General features: G+C 35.5%; 1 protein-coding gene across 2 annotated transcripts in view; it reads left to right on the forward strand.

Annotated features, from left to right (window-relative positions):
* KLHL1 (kelch like family member 1) overlaps positions 1-21,130 on the forward strand; it is a 264,468-nt gene that overhangs the window by 93,122 nt on the left and 150,216 nt on the right. For both annotated transcript variants that reach the window (XM_068423667.1, XM_068423675.1), the window contains one exon: positions 5,701-5,837. In XM_068423667.1, the coding sequence (XP_068279768.1) occupies positions 5,701-5,837 (137 nt within the window). The remainder of the gene's footprint in view (positions 1-5,700; positions 5,838-21,130) is intronic.

The raw sequence follows: 21,130 nt of genomic DNA on the forward strand, positions 1-21,130 counted from the left end.
CCCAAGGGACTCTGTCCACCAGGCTCCTAAACAGGCCAAAGTCTGTCCTCTGGAAATCTAAGGTAGCAGTTCTGCTGACCCCCTTCCTTACTTCTCCAAGAGTCGAAAACTCTTATCATTTCACTATGCCCGAGACGGCCTCCAACTATCACATCACCCACAAGTCCTTCCCTGTTTGCAAACAAGAGGTCCAGCAGAGTGCCTTCCCTAGTTAGCTCCCTCACCAGGTGTGTCAGGAAGTTATCTCCCACATACTCTAGGAACCTCCGAGACTGTTTTCTCTCTGCTGTGTTGTATTTCCAGCAGACATCCGGTAAGTTGATGTCCCCCACAAGAACAAGGGCTACTGATCGTGAGACTTCTCCCAGCTGCTTATAGAATATTTCATCTGCCTCTTCATCCTGTATGGGTGGTCTATAGCAGACTCCCACCATGATATCCGCCTTGTTGGCCTTCCCCCTGATTCTTACCATAAACACTCAATGCCGTCATCACCATCCTCAAGGTCTAGATGGTCAAAACACTCCCTAACATACAAGGCCGCCCCACTGCCCCTCTTTCCTTGCCTGTCCCTTCTGAAAAGTTTATAACCATTGATGGCAGCACTCCAGTTGTGCGACTCATCCCACCATGTTTCTGTGACAGCAAGTATGTTGTAGTTTTCCTGCCGCCCAATGGCTTCCAGCTCCTCCTGTTTGTTGCCCATGCTGCGTGCATTAGTGTAGATGAACTTCAGCTGGGTTAATGAACCTGCCACCTTTGTGGGTGTAGAAGCCCTAATTCCTGCATGACCATTCTCAGGCACTTCCACAGTTTCTAACCCATCACTAACCCTTGCGTCTCTGCTGCCACATAGCTCTCCATCTCCTGCCTCCACTGAGATGGCAGACTGAAGGACCTCACTAGCGCACCATCCCTCAAACACTGGCATGCTGCCCTCAGGCTTGTCTCTAACAAGCCTGGTTTTATCCGCTTCCATCTTCAATATTCGTTTATTAAACCTCTTTCGATGGGCCCTGCTAACTCCTTTGCAAAGATCCTTTTTCTCCTTTGAGACAGGTGTACCCCATCTGCCATCAGCAGGCCTGGTGTTGTGTAGATGGACCCATGATTGAAAAACTCAAAATTGTGCCAGTGACACCAGTTTTGGAGCCAGGTATTGATCTCCTGGCTCTTCCTATTCCTTCCTTCATCATTGCCTGCAACTGGAGGGATAGAGGAGAACAGTATTTGTACTCCTCATCCCTTAACCAGTTGACCCAAGGCCCTGAAGTCTTCCTTAATTGCCCTCTGACTTCTTGTAGCTACTTCCTCGCTGCCAACCTGAAAAATCAGTAACGGATAATGATCTGAGGGCCTTACGATGGTAGGAAGCTTTCTCTTCGCGTCTTTAACCGGGGCCCCAGGGAGGCAGCAGACTTCCCTGTGAAGTGGGTCCGGTCTGCATATTGGGCCTTCAATATATGGCATATCTGATTCTGAATTATGGACAACATGGAAGTGGGTGATCCCAATTAGCTACAGATCAGAATTCTGAGACAGGAGATGCCAGTTTAAAGCTAGTGGGCAATATTTGGTCTCAAAAAAATTCATTGGTGGCTGAACATAATTTTTTCTAATGATCTTTGGTACTGAGCAGGAAATAGTCTGTGTACTAGATTAAATTTACTGTTAGCTATATTTGTTGCAAGGCTGTTATAGCTTTTTCTGTATTTGGTAAGCTGGTAAGGTTGAGTACTACAGTCATCAGGAAAGGTAATCACTACCTGGTGCAATCCAAAACAGTTGATCTGTTCCACAGCTTTCTCCTTTGGTGTATTTTACTCAGAAAGGATGGCAGTCGATTGTACTGCCAAAATTGTTCTGGAAGTGACAGCCGGTGTCTGCTTCTTTTTTTTTTTCTGGATTTTTTTTCAAGTACATGCATGGATATGCCTTAGTATATGTTCTGCAGGCCTTAAAATTTAGGAAATCATGAAGCCTTCTCTGGATATACAGTAAATGTTTGTCTGCTGTAAGAAGAGCTATACAGCACCACTATCAGTAAAGACATCCAGTGTCAGCTGGTGTCCTCTACAGAGCAACAAATCACATTTAAAAGCATTGGATGTTCAGCTTCTATATGAACAAGCATAAGATTTGTGGAAAAAAGTTCTGTCATGCCTATGAGTTTTCAGTCCAAGTAACATCTGAGATTCTACTCCGTTGGCAGTAAAATATGGTTAGAACTTGCTTAACGAATATGAGTGATCAAGGTTTGTTTCTTTTGTTCATTTGCTTCTTTTAATTAATAAATGCACCAACAATGTTGAGGGAATTCTGTATCAAAGGTGTATGTGAAAACAGTTGTGAGAATTACAAGGAAATATTCTATAAAAAAAAGAAAATAAAATCTGATTTCATAAGATAAAAAAATCATAACAGTTATATTCTGTATTATAAAAGAAAACAGAAAAATATCAGGCTGAATTTAGTTGTAGTAGAGAAATCCCTTAATCCAGATAAAATATTTCTGGGTCCACAAATTCATTTTAAGCCATGAGTTTCCTGCTATGATTCTCAAGGATGAAAGAGTTTATTACATATTCTCACTGCCAGATCAGTAGTTGAAAAAAAGTGACATCCTGAGACACCTGACCTTTCTTGATGAATAGGTCAACATGCCTTTAAACCAAGATTTAGAGCTGTTTGGAGCCTTCTGAGCTACCAAAAGCAGCAGAGCATTACAAATTAATTGATCGCTTTGATTTCCCACTTTTCATTTTCTATCTCAACACTGGAACACAATTAAGATTTACAAAAGGTGTCACCTTTCAGAATTAAGTGTAATTAGCAAGTTCTGTTCACTTCAATTCAGCCTGTGAAGCACTTCCCAAGGTAAAAGTTTGTGTCTTGAAATCAGTTAAATTTTTAGTTATGTTCAGTTGATGAAATAGTTGATTCATTATTTCTGTTAACTATTGATTAACATAAGAGACTTTAAAAAATATCTCTTTTTTTGTCACTGTCCTGGTTCCACTGGAAGTTTGTTTCAGTTTGTCGCCAGCCATGGAGGTCAGGGCCATTAGCAGTTAAATCCAGGGCAGCTGACCCAGGCTGGCCCACAGGTGTATTCTATTTCATTAACGTCAAGTTCACTACAAAAGGCAAAGCTTGCGGGGGAGGAGGGGCATTCTTTTTGCTGTGCTATCTTTCTTTATTTCCAGTGATTGTTATTCCTGGAACAACTTGCTAGTGCTCTGTAGGTAAGTATAATTTTGTGTGTTTTGTGTTGTTGTTGATATTGGTTTCTTTATTTTATTAAATCTTTTTAACTTCAAGTACTTGAGTCTCCCTCCTTTTCCCAATTCCCTTCCTTGGTTGGAGAAGGGACATTGGGTGAGAAGAAAAACTGTTTATTGTTTAGCTCTGGGTGCAGGCTAAACAAAGACAGTCACTCTGTTCAAAAACTTGTCTTTCTTGTTTACGTGAGCTGCTACTTCACAGAAACTTTCTGCTCACTTAAGCCATCTTCTTTAACAGGTGCTGCAAACCAGTATGGGTAAATCTGTAAGTAAAATGGGTAGTGCTGAAGAGCTGACATATGTATTATATATTTTTTAGGGTTTTTTCACTTTGGACTAGATCCTGTCTGGTCCTGTAGACCGAATGCTCATTGTAGCTGGAATCCTTTAGAAGCTACTTTGAATTTCCTCACCTCAGAATAATTCATGAGGCAAACTGTGAAAATCACAGATTTTTGTAGAAGTTTATGAAAGAGATGTAATCCTTCTGTTACTTATTTTCTGTCCTCCCTCTGTTTTGTTATCTTTGAGTTGAGAATATATATACAAGAAGATTATAAAAAAAAATAATATCTCAACATAAATGATATAAATTACAAGTATAAGGTACCACTGTTTAGAAATATGTCACTTGAACATTAACTTGTGTATTGAAATTCCTGTTCATTAATTTGTCCATTGGTTTGGATGCAGCAAAGGGCTTTGGCCTTGCTTTAAGCAAGGGACCCAGTTGAGGACTTGTACTTGAATTTAAATGATGGTTAATAAATCTGAAGCATCAGCTAATGCAAAATGATCTCAAATGGAAATTTCAGTCACAGACCTAAACTACATCTCTGCTAGCTGTGAGAGGTCGTATCTCATAAGAAATAATTCTTTTGTGTTTTTTTTCCTTTTTGCTGTGATTTTTTTCTTAATCAAGCATTTAATAACAGTGAATCAAGTCACTTATTTATAAGTGGTCAGAAAAAGTATTTGAAGAAGGGTTATAAGATTTTTTTTTTTTAGTTATCCAGAATTGTATCGTTAAATTGTTGACTAAATACACACTTGTGATACTCAGTTGAGACAACAAATACACAAACATTGAAGTAAATGTTCCTCAGAGGTGAAAAAAATAAATTAATAGTGAATTAGGAGTGGCAGCAACAAACTATATTACAAATTTCATCTTTTTGTAGCCATTTATTGTTTCTATTAATTACTTGAATATAAATGTGAACTGTTTATGAATTAGGATCTTCTAAAATTCTTTATTGCTAGAGTTGAACACAACATGAGAAGTGATAAAACTTCTACACCTAATTAGTCATTGACCATCGTTTGAGCCAGAGTAAAGATCGTATATATGTTCTCAAGCTTCCCTACTTGCACTGTAAAATTATGAAGCCAGTCCGAACTATTATATTTTATTTTGCTATTGGGATGAGCTAAGAAAGCAAAAGTAAGCAATCAACACACTGGCTGATAAGTGGTAACTTGTTATTCTTCAGTATATTTTTTTTTTTTAGCTTGGATGAAATAGTTAATATACAAATGGAAAAATATTTTTTGCTTGGTTTCCAAGTTCTCCAGCTGTGATTCTTGTCTTTTATCAATGTGTTTATATACTACGTTTTCAAATTAAGCCAGAAATGTGACCATCTTTTATGGAAGCATGTGGTACACTATTTATAGTGATAGGACATTTCCAGCTGAAGATCATCTGTGAATATTCACTCCTCACAAAAGCATAATATTACTGTAGATGGTATTTAGAAAAATACCTTATCTTAAGGCTCCAGTAATGACAATCAATCATACCTGGTAATTGCTGTGGTTTTGATTTATCTAAATCAGATCTCCAAACAAGCCACATACATTTTGTAAATATTTTGGAGTTATCTTCCTTTAGAAGTGTTTCTTAACAAAAACATTGCATTGCATAATGATTTTTTATTTCTTTTTTTTAGTGAATAACAAGTTAAGCGACTAACAGTTTTGCTGATGATTGAAGGATTGTGTAATGTCACATGCTGTTAGTAAAGTATATGAGAAATAGCCTTTAAGAACAATGATGAGTACCTCTGGTGTATGAAATGTGTTTCACTAATAACCTCTCAGTATCAAAGACAAGTTATCTTGTTAACAATTGGCACGTCTACATGATTGCAAAATTATCAGAAAGACTGAGTGCTAATTTCTATGTCTGTTTTATAGTCATATGCTAATGTACCACTTAGTTCATATCACAGGAGACAAAAATAAATTAGAATTAAACATCATGCTGTATTTTATTGCCTACATACATTAATAATATATTGCTCTTGGTAATTTATAATTACTATGAAAATATGTTTTAAAAAAAATTACATATATATGAAATTTCTAATACATATATCAATGTAAATGACACCAGTTTCTAACTTTTTTGCAGACTTGTCCTCAGTTCTGTCTCTGACTACTTTGCTGCCATGTTTACAAGTGATGTTTGTGAAGCCAAGCAAGAAGAGATCAAAATGGAAGGCATAGATGCCAACGCACTGTGGGATCTTGTTCAGTTTGCATATACAGGTGTTGTACTGCATACGTCATATTTCCTATAGAGAAAGGTGTTGGTAGTTTTGTTTGCTACATGCCAATTAATGACATTTATTTTCTAAATATTTTTTCTTTTTAATCTTAATCAATCCAAACACTTATTTACCATTTCTAGAGCTGAATTCAGATTTTGTTATCTCCCCTCCAAACTGTTAAATATGTCAGCCTTTGTAAGTACAACAGGACAGTCTAGAAAATTATGTATTTTTCTTGGTTTTCAAATAATTAAAAAGAATACCTCATATGCACAGGATTCAGATTACATAAGATCATTGAAGGAACATCTGTATTTTTTGAAGAATAGCCCTATATTACATAGTCAAATTTCAGTTTTAAAAGATTTATGTAATTATTTAAATTTTAAATAACAAACCATTTAAAAATATTCTATTGTGAGCTGGATGTTGTCACTTTCATTTCCTGTTATAGGCTGGTACTCTGTGTAATATAAACTTATGAATAACTTATAACTCACAGTTAATAACTCAGAACTTCCTTCTGAATAGTTGCTACATTTTAATGCGTGGTAGATTTGTTTTTTATCCTTAAACAAGCTATTATGCACAATGTATCTGAAGTGCATTAATATGAAAGTATACTAAATTAACAAAGTAATTAAGAGAGGAAATGCCAATAATAACATTTCTAGTTTGAATTTGTCTCTCCTTGCCTATGAATCATGTAAGCATAAATATATGCTGTTTTCCATTTCTTTCCTAAAAGACATCATCATATTGTTTAAATTAACAATATTTTATCATGATGTTTCTATTGAATATTTGATTTTTGCTTCAATTTTAAATGTATAGCCCATAGCCTGCAGTTTTAATCCTCTCTAAATATATAATTTAATCATATGTTGCTGTTTGCTTTGATATATTTAATCAGGATATGTGCTAGTTTTTTAATGACATAACTTTACTATCTTAATAGGAAATAGAAGCTGCAAATAAACATAATTTAAGTTAAAAAATGCTTTTTTTTTGAGAATCATGTTTGAGAAATTCTGGTTCTAGGAATGTCAGATGATCTTCATTTATATAGTACTCTACATGTTCAAAGAGTAGTACCTACCCTCTTCAGTTGTGGTTTTGCCATTCAGGAATGTACATCATCCAGAGGGTTTCAAGCTAGGGATCCATGAAATGAAGAACATGTGAGTAGTTTTCATCAAGCATGAGAAGGATACAACCTGATTACTAGGTATGAGTGTAAAATGAATGGCACAGGAATACTGGGGCAAAATCAAGAATACCTTGGCACAGAATAGCAAATGACCTTACTGGTAATGTTGAATCCTTCTGTAAGAGGAAGATGAGGGACAGTGTTGTTCACCTGGGGAAAAAAAAAAAACTTGTGGAAGTACTGAAGTACTGCATTGTTCTTCTGCCTCAGTTTTCACTAAAAGGTCAGATGCAAACAGAGAGCACAGATAATATTGTCAACAAAAGATAGCATGTAAGTGTAGATTAAGAGAAGAAAGAGATACAGAAGGAGGCAAAAAAATACTTAACCATTTTCAATATGATCAAAGCTATCTCAGAACTTTATCGGTTATCTCTCAGAACTTTGGAGAGTGGATGAGGTAATGAAAAACTATTAAAAGCAAGCTCCTTCCACTTCCTGCAAAAGATTAAGATTTTTCAGCTTCTTTACTCTCCTTGATTTTTCTGTGCCATGTGATGTACTCTGTTTATTACATGAGGTGGAAAACTTGGAGGTTTCTTCTTGTGGTTAGGTAAATAAGGGCCAGCCTTCACAAATGGATGAAAAGAGAACTCCATAGGTAGGATAATTCCAGTGTTTTCTAATTTGCCTCATGTGAATTTGCATCTGTAATGTACTTTCATTTAAACTGTTACATAAAGCCCCAAAGTACCTTAAAAATGGCAACTATCATAAAGTCACCTTGAAGAATTAGAAACTTAAGGTGCTAACAAAGGTCTCTAATTTCTGTCACTTGTGGTGGTAATATACCATTATCCTTTTATTTCTAACCCATTTTGGAGACCAAATGAGACTTAAAATGTTGTCTTAAGTTTACACTTGAAAAGGAAATTTCACAAATACTCACTGACAGGAGGAGTGATGAGATTCAGGAAAATTGAGTCCATTTTGCATGCTAAAAGAGTACACGTATTGGATGCTATGGACTGTCCTGGTTTTGATTGCTGTCTTGCATTTCTACTCCATCAGGTTCTTTGTCCTGTATTATTCTGATTTATCCTGATTTATTCTCGGCTTGTGTCCTTATCTCTTGAAATTCATGTTAGATTATTTTTTATCTATTCCTTTTCTCTGCATCAGATGTCTTATCAAACTCCTAAATTTCCTAGCTACAGTTATGCTAGTAAATTAAACAGTACTAGGGAACATTTGCAGGCATTGGAACACAATTATCTATATTGATCCTGGCAGTTTTAGGCAAATCCACCTAGCAATCTCTCTAACAAACCTTAGGTATAGTCTGGATACACAGGCTTGTCATTAATGTGGCCACCCTTGTACAGAGGGCAAGAGCATTCAAAAGCGCTATGGACAATTTGGTGATACTTCACAGGTGATCAAGGAATTCCTAGAACATGGTCCCAAACTTATTCAGTTTATTGAAATTAACTGAGGAATAAAGAATGTGTTTAATCTTTCTGTTTTCCCATGTTCTTTGCTGGATCAAAACCTGTCCCTTCAAACCTTATTTTTTTCTGTTTCCTTTCATTTCCACAATCTCTCATTATTTATCTAGATTTGTGGTATCTTGTATCTTCTCTTGCTCTCTGATTCCTTATTTACCACTAGCCTAGTTTATGTCCCCTTTTCCTTTGAGTCAGTTCAATTTCTTCTTTATGCTGTGTGGATGTTGGCAAGGGGAACACTGAAAACTAAAGTAAATAGCCACTGTTCTGATACCCAGTAGTGTAGCAGTCAACAGAAATTCCCATTCAGCCTTTTAATCTGTAGCCTGGATTATACATAGCCTAGACAGAGTATCTGGAGAATTCAACTGCCAAATGGCGATTACTGACTGCACAGTAGGTCAAAAAGTTTTCAGCAACTCATATCTGTGGCCAGTTTAGCTCTTTATTCTTTTACCTCAGGAACAGGAAACCATTTTTACAAATGGGCTGTTATTCACTCTTCTCTTTTCCCTGACACTACTTTCTTAGCTCAAGGAGATTAAAAAAAAATTTCATATATAGTTTCTGCTAATAGAAGTTTTTCCCTGGGGTCAACTGAACACTTCAGAAAATACAGCTGAACATGGGCTTGTTTGAAAAACTTAGAAATTAATAGTATTACACCGCAAATATTTTTAAGTGTGATTTAAAAAAGGGAACCATTTCCACATTATACTAACTGTAATTCAGTCAGGTTTGTATTTTTTAGTATTTAGTGAGATTATTTCATTTTTATTATGAATCATACGTAGTAAATAGTAGTTCAAGAAGTGTAAAATATGCATATCTATGAAAAGTATTACTATAGGTAAAAGTATCCTGTACCAATGCCAGACCCTTCAATTCCAACAATAAAATCAAATACTGTTGCTAAATATCCGAATTAAAATTTAGCAAAGGGGAGGTTTTGTACATCGGAGACCTGAAGAAAGACAGATATATTTGTCTGAAAGAAGAGTTAACATCTGCTATAACCATCAGTATGAAAGGAATAATATTAGTTTGGTAGCTAGTTACACATTGCTTTGTGTGTCTTCAGTTTTTCCTTTTAACTCCTGTTAATTAAAATAGTTCTTACCTGTGCTTCCAGAAACATCCATATGCTTCTGAAAGGACATGATTTTCTGGATAGAATTTCTGAAGTGGCTGTTGAGTGCCAGGACAGGGAATTGCTAGAGAGAGTCCAGCACAGAGCCACGAAGATGATTAAGGGAGTGGAACATCTCCCTTATGAGGAGAGGCTGAGGGAGCTGGGTCTCTTTAGCTTAGAGAAGAGGAGACTGAGGGGTGACCTCATTAATGTTTATAAATATGTAAAGGGCAAGTGTCATGAGGATGGAGCCAGGCTCTTCTCAGTGACATCCCTTGACAGGACAAGGGGCAATGGGTGCAAGCTGGAACACAGGAGGTTCCACTTAAATATGAGGAAAAACTTCTTTACGGTGAGGGTGACCGAACACTGGAACAGGCTGCCCAGAGAGGTTGTGGAGTCTCCTTCTCTGGAGACATTCAAAACCCGCCTGGACGCGTTCCTGTGTGATATGGTCTAGGTAATCCTGCTCCGGCAGGGGGATTGGACTAGATGATCTTTCGAGGACCCTTCCAATCCCCAACATTCTGTGATTCCTCTGAGTCATTGAAATAGGTGATAACTCCAGCTTGTTCAAAACAACAAAATTATATTGTCTACTTTTTAAAAATCATTAATAAATGTTCTTTCTTTTGTCCCTTTCTAAATACTTTCTGTAACAGAGTAGATAAGACTCTGTATTGGGCTGGATCATAAATACATTAACTCAAGGGACTTGCTGGTAATAATATCTGATAGATATTTGGTAGCACGATACGAAAAGCTGTATTTTGGCTGACATGTCCTCCTAGCTTCCAGCTTTATGGAAAGTAATTTCATCTACTTTGGTAGTCAGTGATCAAATGTGAATTTGTCTAATCCTTTTGAAAGCATGTATAGTTTCAGCCTGTACAGCATACTCTGGTAGTGAGTTAAGGTATGTAAATTATGTTATTTCCTTTGGTATTTCCAAATTTGCTGACAATTTTGTTTGTGTTCTCATCGTTTCTACTTATGTGAGAAATAACAAATAATCATTCCTTTTCACCTCATTTGTGCAAATCATTACTTTATCTGTTACCATTGTCCACAATAAACTCTTATTTAGCACATTACTTGCTAATATAATTAACAGCTTAAAAAACATGAAACTATGCAACAGAGTTGCATAGAGTAATATTCATCCATTCCAAAATCAGCATTTATTACCACCATATACAATCTATTCTTAGACTTCCTTTAGCTTAATTGATCTTGGTTTGGGCTGGCATGGACAGGTTGGTCACTGCTTGACAACCCCTTTGATATTATCTTTTGTTATTCTTAGCCTTCAATGAGAAGAAGAGAAAAAAAAAAACAAACTAAACCATCAGTAAGGCAGTTGAATTTTTATAATTTCAGTTCTGCCACGCAGTGCATTTTTATCTGGTCAGAAACATCCTAAATATTATTAGAGAGGTAAAAATTTTATGTTAGAAGATATTTGGCATATTTTTGTTCCAGTTAAAAAGAAAGAGAAATATAAAGGTAAAAATATATTTTTTATGTAAATGTGATTTTGAAGCTTTTCTAAAGGTGGTAGGTTTTATTTTAATAATCTTCTTTAAATATGTCATACTGAGGACAAATGTCCTTTTCCCAGCCGTTTTAGAATAAGGGATGTGAAAGCTGCTTCCCTTTTTCAGTAATGAAAAAAAACCTCAAGAAATCTTGAAAACTGGCTTGTGATTGTAGGTCTTAATCTTTTAAAATAAATTAAAAAATAATTTTGCTAAAATCTAAAAGAAAGCGATTAGATCTTGCTTATTTCAAAATTAGGCTATTTTCCTGTGTTTATTTAAAATTTATATTGGATTTTAATGATATTTATTATAAAGCAGAATTCTGATTCAGTAGAGAGTCAGAATTCCTTTACCTCATAAGCTAAAGAAAATATTTTGCTACCATCAGATTAGCTTCCATAGCCTTTCTATCAGTCTTGGTTATTTATTTATTAGATTTAAACAAACTCCATATTTCAGGCTTTCATTTTTTAAGGGAAAATGTTACATTTTCTTTGATGTAATTGCTTCACTTTTTTTTAACTTGATCTTTTAAAATAGGTGGTACTTTTGGACTTTTTTCATTTTTTTCTTAAAGAAAATACTGCTCTCTTATAAAGAAGTTACAATGTTTTGAAAGGCTTTTGAGTATTATGAAAGGCTTTATACAATAGTAGATTGTCCCCCCTGTATCACCTAAATAGGCAGATGACAGTCATGACCCACTGTGAAGCTGGACTGTGTTCACTCATGTGTGAGCAAATAGACTTCTAAATAATTGGCAAGGTAGAATTACATGGTGACCAGCAGAGCATCAAGTCCTGTACAGCCTTGATAAGCGCTGCTCCTAAGTGAAGGCAGCTGTCCATCTAAGAGTAGTAGCAGGAAGACAGAAAATTAGACTGCCAAAAATACTTATTTAAAGATAGTAAAAGGTGTTAAAGTTTCTGTGAAGATTGTGTGACTAGTTATAAAGTTAATGTGATAAATATACCTATAAAACACAATTTGGTTAAAGCTGAAAAAATTGAGATGTGTTAAAATATATACTATAAACTCTATGTTAGATGGGCTTTGGGGTTCTTTTGGAAGCGTCTTTTTAATATAGAAAGATAAATGAAGTACTTAATTTTGTAAATAAATTAATAAGGTAGTGGCTGCATATTGTTTTATCTGAAATAAGCACAGAGTTTTCTAATTACATACGTTAAGTTATAATGTAATTACAAGTTGTATAAATCAAATTATATATATGATGTAGATTTATTAGTAGAACGCTGCATCAAAATTATGTGCTGCTTGTAGTTTGTGTAGATTCACAAGGGTAAACCACAGAGGTTTTCCCACTTTTTTGTAAAAGATATATTTGACAGGTAAAAAATATGTAACTTCTATACAAGGTATGAATTCAATTTATCCACAGTTTTCTGCATTTGATTGGTTTATTCAGATGAACAAAGTATATTTTGTCTGTGATATATCAGAACTATAACTCAAGAGGAAACAAATCTTCCTCTTTTGCGTGTCTGTTAAATGTTTCCTGTGAGCCAGGTGAGGAGCTATGAAGCCAACACTTACATGGAGTGGTGATAAGAAAGTATGTTTCATTTTTCAAACAGCAAGATGATTGATAGTAGAAAACCTAGGATTGAGATCCTAGTGCCCTTGGATACGTGGATATGTACTCTTCGTTCTTTTTAGAGTTCAAGATAAGCAGTAATTCAGAAGGGTATTTCTCTACCTCATTTTCATAGGTAATGCTTCTTTCTTGATCTTAAAACTTGAGTTTTTGTTATTTGCAATTGTTCTTAAATGTTTCAGATAGGGCCGGAGCTAGAGATTGGGCTTCTGGCGTTTTACTGCCATTGGTGACTCTGGGATCCTTCCTTTGAAGTTACAACAGAGCTGTGAAGTTAGTATAGATTTTCTCATACTGCATTGGGCTATCTAATTAGTGTGCATTCCCAACAGTGATAAGAAGAATAGGCTGGTGGTTTCATACCACTAATGAAAATGAAAAAGCAAAAATCAGTTAATCAAGGATTTTTTGTTTTCTATTAGTTCATTTATGCACATCTGAAAAAATTGGGTGTGGATCATACATGGAAGAGGTTCAAGCCTTACTGCATAGTTTTTAATTAGATTTTATTTGGGACATTCTTTAATTAAAGTACTCTCAAGTGTCTTCTCTGTCAGTGTTATATCTAATAACACACACAGGGCAGATGGCAGGGATGTAGCAAAAAAGAAACTGCCTTTAAGCACAAGGACTCTTATGTTCCCTGAGAACAAAGGCTTTATTAATTAAATGTTCCAGGCAGGTTTGGTTTTGGGTTTTGCATGTTGTTTTTTTTTGGGGGGGGAGGAGAGAGGAGGAAGTTGCATGATGTGATCAATCGGGGGGGACCTCAATAGTGGTTTTGTATATAGTTCATTATTTATAATACTCTTTTTTATTGTTATTTTTTATTGAAACTGTTTTAACTTTCCAGCCCATTAAGTCCCTCTCCCTTTTCTCTTTTTCTCTCTGGGGAAGGAAAGGGTTAATAGAGAGCATCTGTCATGCACTTAAAAGCTTGCCCAGACTTAAACAGTGACAGTGACTCCTGATACTGTGCATATCATGAAGGTCTTTGCCTCTACCTCTGTGACACATTGAGTAAGTTCAAGAGTTGTTTGTTCTGTGGTATCATGTTAGACACCCCTGTGAACATGCACCATCTCTATTTAGCGCTTTTTGCAGGAGACTGTTACCTTCTGCTGTCCCACTACATTTGCTCTGCCATATACTTGATGCTGATAGACTTTGCACTTTCACAGAATAAGCCCTTGTGAATTACTGTTCACTTCAGATGGGAGATCAGTTGTTCCAGGAACGCTGGGATGAGTGATAAAAGGACAAGTTAATGTAATTGAATTGACCTGCAATACTTTGTTAGCCATTGTGTAATGGAGGGTACAGGAAAATGGTCATAAGTTATACCGGATGGTGGTAGACATTGAATAAACTTAACTTCTGGATATGGAGCATCCCCTGTGAAGTTGTCTTCCAGGAGCAGATACTTGTCATAAACTCTGTTTCAGGAGTCAATAAAGAGAGAGTTGCAATTATCCATAGAAGCCTTGTTTATCAGGGTTGCTCCAATTCAGGAAGTGGAAAGGTGGTAGTAATCTCATGATCTGCAAAGCCATCATTCAGATTATCTGTCCATGGATGCTCTTCATTGACTACACTTCCAAGATCATATGTACCTTTGCTCCAGTTACATTTCTTACTAGTGCTGGAGCAATTGACAAGATTCATGTTTTCATATAGTGTTCCTCATTAAGTTCTTATTTATACATGAGCAAAACCTTAGTGCAACAGCAGAGATTATTCCTGGATTGAATTATCAGCTATACTGTCCATGTGTACAATCCAAGAATCTTCCGAATTTCCTCACTGTAACTCTAGGACTAGACTCATTCTCCTTTATCTGTGGATGTCAGCCTGGTTGGCATCAAATACCTTTCTACACTGAATGTCTTTCTGATCCTAAAACAAAGTGTGGGCTTTCACGTAATTCAGGTCTGTGGGAAAGATCTTCATAGACTCATTTAGCTCAATGAACTGCAGAGACTGACTGCCTCAGTTTTTTCTTTTTTTTGAGCAATTGCTGCTCTGAGGATCTTGTGTCCAGATGGAACAGGTGTTTTCCATTCCTGTTACTGAAACACTAAGTCCTTGCTTGTTTCTAGAGCTATACAACAAAATGAACTGTTACTGTTTCTTGTTTTACCCAGGATACTCCATTAAGGGAAAGAATTTGCAACTATGTATTAGGAAAAGTAATAAATATATTTTGGTGCAGTATATGAGAATTGCTTGGAAAAGAGCTCTGAACTGGATATCCATAAATTTTAAGTATTCAGGATGTTATGTGGAGATAGCTAGTGACTGTGTCTCCTTGTACAACCTGCTACCCCTGAGAAGTCACTAAAATAAATTTGGGCAGGCTCAGGGAAGCAGAGGGTGTGGAGGGGGAGAACAGTTAGACTGTGAGTGCACTATAAGGTGCATTTTTAAAGTTGTCCCTTGCTAGGTTCAAAGTTCTCCATCTCCAAAGAGAATGAACCAAGCACTGAACATTAATATAGGACATGTCTGAAAAGTTAGAGGGTTCCTTTGAGTGGAGTGCTATCCCTCTGTGTTGTCATCTGGTACATGCCATGCTGTTGCCTAAACAACATCAGTAAAGTGATCAGATAGACTGCTGTAGCATGGGATAACTCTTTAGTGTGCTTCTTTCTGGACTTCCTGCAGTGGAGGAGTGTACCCATATCCACTCTGCTGAGCTCAGCTGCCTAGCTGTGTATCCACAGATCCAAAAGAAAGCAAAGAATTCAGGAAAATGACAATGTCAGCATGTGAAAGAGGTCCTTACCTTTCATGTGTTTCTCTGCTCCTGTCCCTGTGTTGTAAAACATGCCTTCATTCCCTTTCTATTCTGTGCCTGTCACACAGTGACTGTGCTGAAATGTACCCACAGAACAGGATGCTACTGTAGTATTCACTTTTCCCAGCGGTGAAATCCAGCCCAAAGCAAAGCATATTTCATTAGGCTGCAAGGTGGACTCATAAGCAAAAATCTTTTGTTGGCAATTGGAACTGCTCTGTGCTACCATATCACAAGCTGCCAAATCGTCACCTGAGAAGTTGAGAAGCTTATTCTGGCAGAGGCAAGTATTCCTGCTTCTGAGCTAGCTTCAGACATGTGGAGAATAAAATACTGCTCCTTCAAACCTGAAAGCTGAGTTCCTTTGTCCTTGACACTTTTTTCTTTTCTTCCTTTTTTTTTTTCTTCCCCAGAGGTCAGGGCTTGATTGTGTTCAGTGTAATAGAAAGGCTGTACCTCACTGAGATATAGATACTGAGAGTGTGTACTGTGTGGTTTTGATTGTAGCAAAAGGACCTGTGTGAGGCAGGTCATTTGGGATAGTTCTGGAAGCCTGGCCAGTGCACTGGAAGACAAAGGTAGTACACTCCCCTTCATACCATCAGTAGAAAGCAACCGTTGGAATAAAATCCCCCTGAAATGTACCTAGTATTTGGTACAAGTCTTTTGGAACAACATTTCCTCCCTTCCTCGGTATGAAGTTTTCTTTTGTATTCCTGGAGCGGTTTTCAATGTGTGCAGCATGATGAGCAGGACGTACAGCCTGGAAGCAAACCTAAGTATTGAAGTCCATTGACTAAAAATAATTGAGGGAAACTAAGGCCTTATAACTAAAATGAGCTTTTGGGAATAATTCTTGTCTTCTCCCACCCTATTTGGTATATGTGTGCAAAATTTGTGCTGTTGGGAATTTAGTTAATAAAGGCTGTTTATATTTGTTTGTTTTTGAGGTAACATTTATTTTAGGATTTTTTCTTTGTTTTAACCTGTGAGATTGTATTGCTCTGTTTATATATAAAGTAAGCTTAAAATGTCCAGATATAATGGCAGTCTAATAGTTGAACTATGGGTGATGTAATTATTAATATATTGATCATGTACACAGATACAAACTCGTAATCTTTAGAGAATATTCCCAACAACGAAATTCATGTCTTAACAATTTTTCTATAGCCAATGGAAAGACATATCTTCAGCTGTGTTTCAGAGCAGTAATGTATCTTTCTTCACTGTTTAGAAAAAGGTTTTATGAAGATTAGACTCATAGCTAAAATTATTTATTGTTTATACTCCTAATATTTGTATATATATCTCACAGGTATATGTGACTAAGTTCAAGTATCTAAGGTCAGCTAAGTTAAAAGAAAGGCAGTTGCTTCATAAGGATAATGTAGTGGCTTAATGTCTCTCTCTAAAAAGCTGATATTTATAAGTCAGCAGACAAACTTTCTTTAAAAACATGACCATGATATTTCAGTATACAACAGAGGTGTTGTTTTGTTTTGTTTTTTTCAGACCAGCAGATGAAAAGGTAATACATCATGGCATATTTTGGCTAATATGCTTCTCTGACCTTTAGCCAGACATTTGCAAGAAGGTTCCCACTCAGAGGGGATTTTAATTTGTTAATAGGATTTCCTGTCACTCTGCAATGTTGTCATTTTCCACACCATTGAAATACAGTGGACTTTGGCAGTATTCACCAATGACCATGTGATTAGACCAGTTTAGTCAGCTTACTCAAACAAAGATGTAGCAATATTAGGGTGTAAATAATTGTATAGGTTTTTAAGAGTGAAGATATTTTATGTATAAGAATTCTCATATTACTGTGATCAGGGAATTTTAATTTTTACCAAACTAAATATTTTTATGGCTACAGAATAATTTATGAAATTATTTGTTACACATAATAATACTTAAATCTAACTTTAATATAAAAATTATTTGAAATGACACATTCACATAATTTTGTGATCATGTTTGGTAGTGAAGTGTTCAAAAACTAGCACCATACTTGATTACATTGTCAGTTATCTAATCGTAGTCAAAAGTTATATGTTTGAATCAAGTGAATGCTTTCCTGATTTTAACTTTAAATGTTTTTTAGATTAATTTACATTTCTGTGAAATAAAATTACTTTTAAAAAAATCACTTTAAGTCCCCTGTGTGAAGAAGAGTTAAAATAAGTTGTCTTTTTCAAAAGGTGAATTTTGTCCACAGGGATTAAAAGAGAGATGTTGTATGAACAGAAAAAAAAAAATCTATTCCAATCAGATGATTCAATTTAATTTGGAGTTGAGAGGGATTGAAGTTGTTCAGGACAGAATAAAATTTCTGTTGGGGAAAAATTTTTTTCCACTGGGGAAAAATATTTTTCCTAATTAAGTGTTTTTTTAACTTGTCTTTTATTTATGGTGGCTGATACCAAAATGGCTGCCAAAAAAATCAAGTAATTAATCAGCACTCTCAAGTAAACACATCTTTGGCTCATACATACTTCTGAGGTTAATTTGTGTTTGGTTTAGGTTTTGGCTGCTAGTATGTAAGATCAATAGTCTGGTAACAGGGAATTGGCTGATCCTAAGTTTTTTTCCCCAATTGAAATCCATTTGTGTAGGTCTGTTATAGCAATATGAAGCATAGCACCTTTTTTATAAGCTTTTTCTAGTCTTCATTGGAATTTGATGCTGTTTCAAAAAAGCAATTTCTTCTTGTAACCATAATTGTAAAAAATTCATCTACTATGCAAAATTTGAATAAATATTATCTTGACACTGTTTATTTCCTTTATTTAAAAAATTGAGACCTAATTGAGAAGTTGCGTTACTATGACCAGGTAGCCTATGGAAAGAAATCTATTTAGTGACTCTTCAAAACTGCAACGAAACTGATCAAGACAGATGAAATGGAAAGGTTAAAAAGATAAACACCTGATTAAAAGGAAGTAGTTATAGCATTTGTTTCTAATTCCTTGACACTTCCCATGGCTTCACCAGTGCACACTTATGCACAGCTGTCTTAACAACTTTGAAGAGTCTTGCTATGAATGGATAAATGTGTAATTACAAGAGAGAAACTTCATTGTGCATGAGGTAAAATTATATTACCATGTGTTACAGATCTGGGTTAAAATTTGTTGCTTATGCACAGAGTAAATGAGGAGTACCTACTGAGTTATCCCACCATATTTGCATTGATACCTATTGGTCATTAGCTGTGTGAGGCTGATTCCCATGACTCACACACTGATCGTATTGACATCACGCAAAAGTGGTCAAAGATGCAGTGATTCTCTATACACAAAATTAGTTGTAACAATGTAGCCTAAGGAGTAGAAGAAATAATATAAGCAAAAGATAAGGTTAAGAGAAAGTTTGGGAACTTTTTTTTTAATGTGGAAAAAGATTTAGCAAAAGAATAAAGATATCAGGGAATTTTTATATATTATCTATGCTTCACATTTGGTAAGGAGGTAATAAAATTTATGTATTCATTATAAGATTGCATCCTAAACACAAGTGTTTTAATTTCTGCATAAGCAATATATGTAAAATTTGTCACAAATAGAGCTATAATTTAGAATAACAATTAGTATCCATTAAAGTTCTTTCGATTGTTTTTTTCTCATATATTTTTTTTATCCTAATTAATGTAACACAAAATGAGATTTTAAGCTTTGGTTAATTTGTTTTGCTCAGGCTAAAGCACTGGTGGAAGCTTTTTATTGCATAAAAATGTGAGGGGGAAGTGAATTGAAGAAGCAGTAATATTAATGCCCCCTTGAATATCCTATTAAACAGTTTAATAGATGCTTGGATCTTTTGATTGTCAATATGAAACTGAAGACTTGACATTGTATATACCGAGCCTCTTAACAGTTTTTTTCCCAAACTCTGACCATGCTAAACACTTGATATCCCAGAGGAATTTGCATAAAAAATGCCTTAGCGCCCTTCTGAAAAAGTGAATACAGCCCTTGTGACTAAACTTGTGAAGGTGTCTTGATGTTTAAAAATGAAGATAAGTAAGATTTGGAAAGCATTTAGATGGATTAGATACTTATCTACCATTGAAGCTAATGCTTTGTAGAAATAGGATCTTGGAGAGCCCTATCTTACTTGTTATCATGTTTGTGCAGAAAAAAAATGTAATAAAAAAGGCAGGATAAGACAGTATGGACAGAAAACAGCACAGTTAAACTCCTTGTTAACTCAAGCTGAGTGTAATTTTCTCTCTCTTATCCTAGATATATTAAGTAGTAAATTGGTGTTTCTGAATTTAGTTAAAAGTAAGTCAAGCTATAATATATTCATATCCCCAGGTATCCCAGAAGCCATTGTATGTTTCCTGCCTCGATTAATATGAGGCAGAAACTTGTTGATACTCTTCCATGAAAATGTGAGGGATCTCCTTCAAAATATTGGTTACATAAAGAAATATATAACTTATAAACCAGATAATTTTTAGTGTCTTAATCTTATTTTATTCTACTAGTACTCAACTAGTACCCTACTAGTACTCATTTTCCTTAAACTTAACAGAAAATATCTTCAATTTGAAAATAAATAGATTGATGTGGCTTCAACTGTTTTCTTTTTGTTCTTCTCCTAAGGCTACATTTAGTCATAAAAAGACAAACTGTGGCACTGTTACCTTTCTTCATAAAGGATGGTGATTCTTTCAGTCCTTATGTCATTCTGCAGATGTTATCTGGATCACCTTCATAGGCCCAGAGACTTCTTTGAGCTCATTGTTGAAAAATAAATGGCATCTAAGGAAAGGAGATTGAAAACTACGTTTTTCTAGTTTTGTTTCCATCAGCACATTTCTCAGTCCATCTACTTTTCACAGCAGTTTTGCATATTTTTATTTTTCTTCCTTCTGGTACTGGGATTATCAGTTTTGACCTGAAAACAACTATCTTTTGATAGCTTCCCCATGACACAGTGGAACTATATTCTAGATAATGCACAGTGTGTTGAGCCAGTGGTTATATGCAAGCATGCAGCAAATGTGGGAGTGTCATTAATAAATATATGGGTCAGCCAAGAATCAGCTTCTGAGTGTGCCTTTGGACCACATTGCATAAATGCCTGGTGGACAGAAATTATTAGAAAAAAAATCAGATAACATAAAGAGAAACTCATGTGATGTTAGCAGAAATACAAAAATAAGCAGAGGAAATCCACTGGAATTATGCTGTGTACTTGATCTGATGCTCTAACCTTTGCAAAGGAATGTATTACATGAAATCTAGCAAAATATAACTTCCCAGTTTCCATCTTATGTTAAAAGCTCCAGATACAGTGAAAGAAGGAGCAAAAGTCAGATCTTTAGTGATATGGTTATTGTATTTTGCATTTGGTATTGCAATATAAAGCAGTTTTCTTTTCAATGGCATTCTGTTATGAAGTTGAAGATTTTAGAACTGCTCAGTGCCATGTGATAGAACTATTAAGATTTGTAGATTTGTCTTTATGTGACAACAAATACAAAAACTGTGTGGGGAAAAGAGTGAGTTTATCTAACTGTTGATCAGAA

This window comes from Nyctibius grandis, chromosome 2 (assembly GCF_013368605.1).
Source record: "Nyctibius grandis isolate bNycGra1 chromosome 2, bNycGra1.pri, whole genome shotgun sequence".
Lineage (NCBI taxonomy): Eukaryota > Metazoa > Chordata > Aves > Nyctibiiformes > Nyctibiidae > Nyctibius > Nyctibius grandis.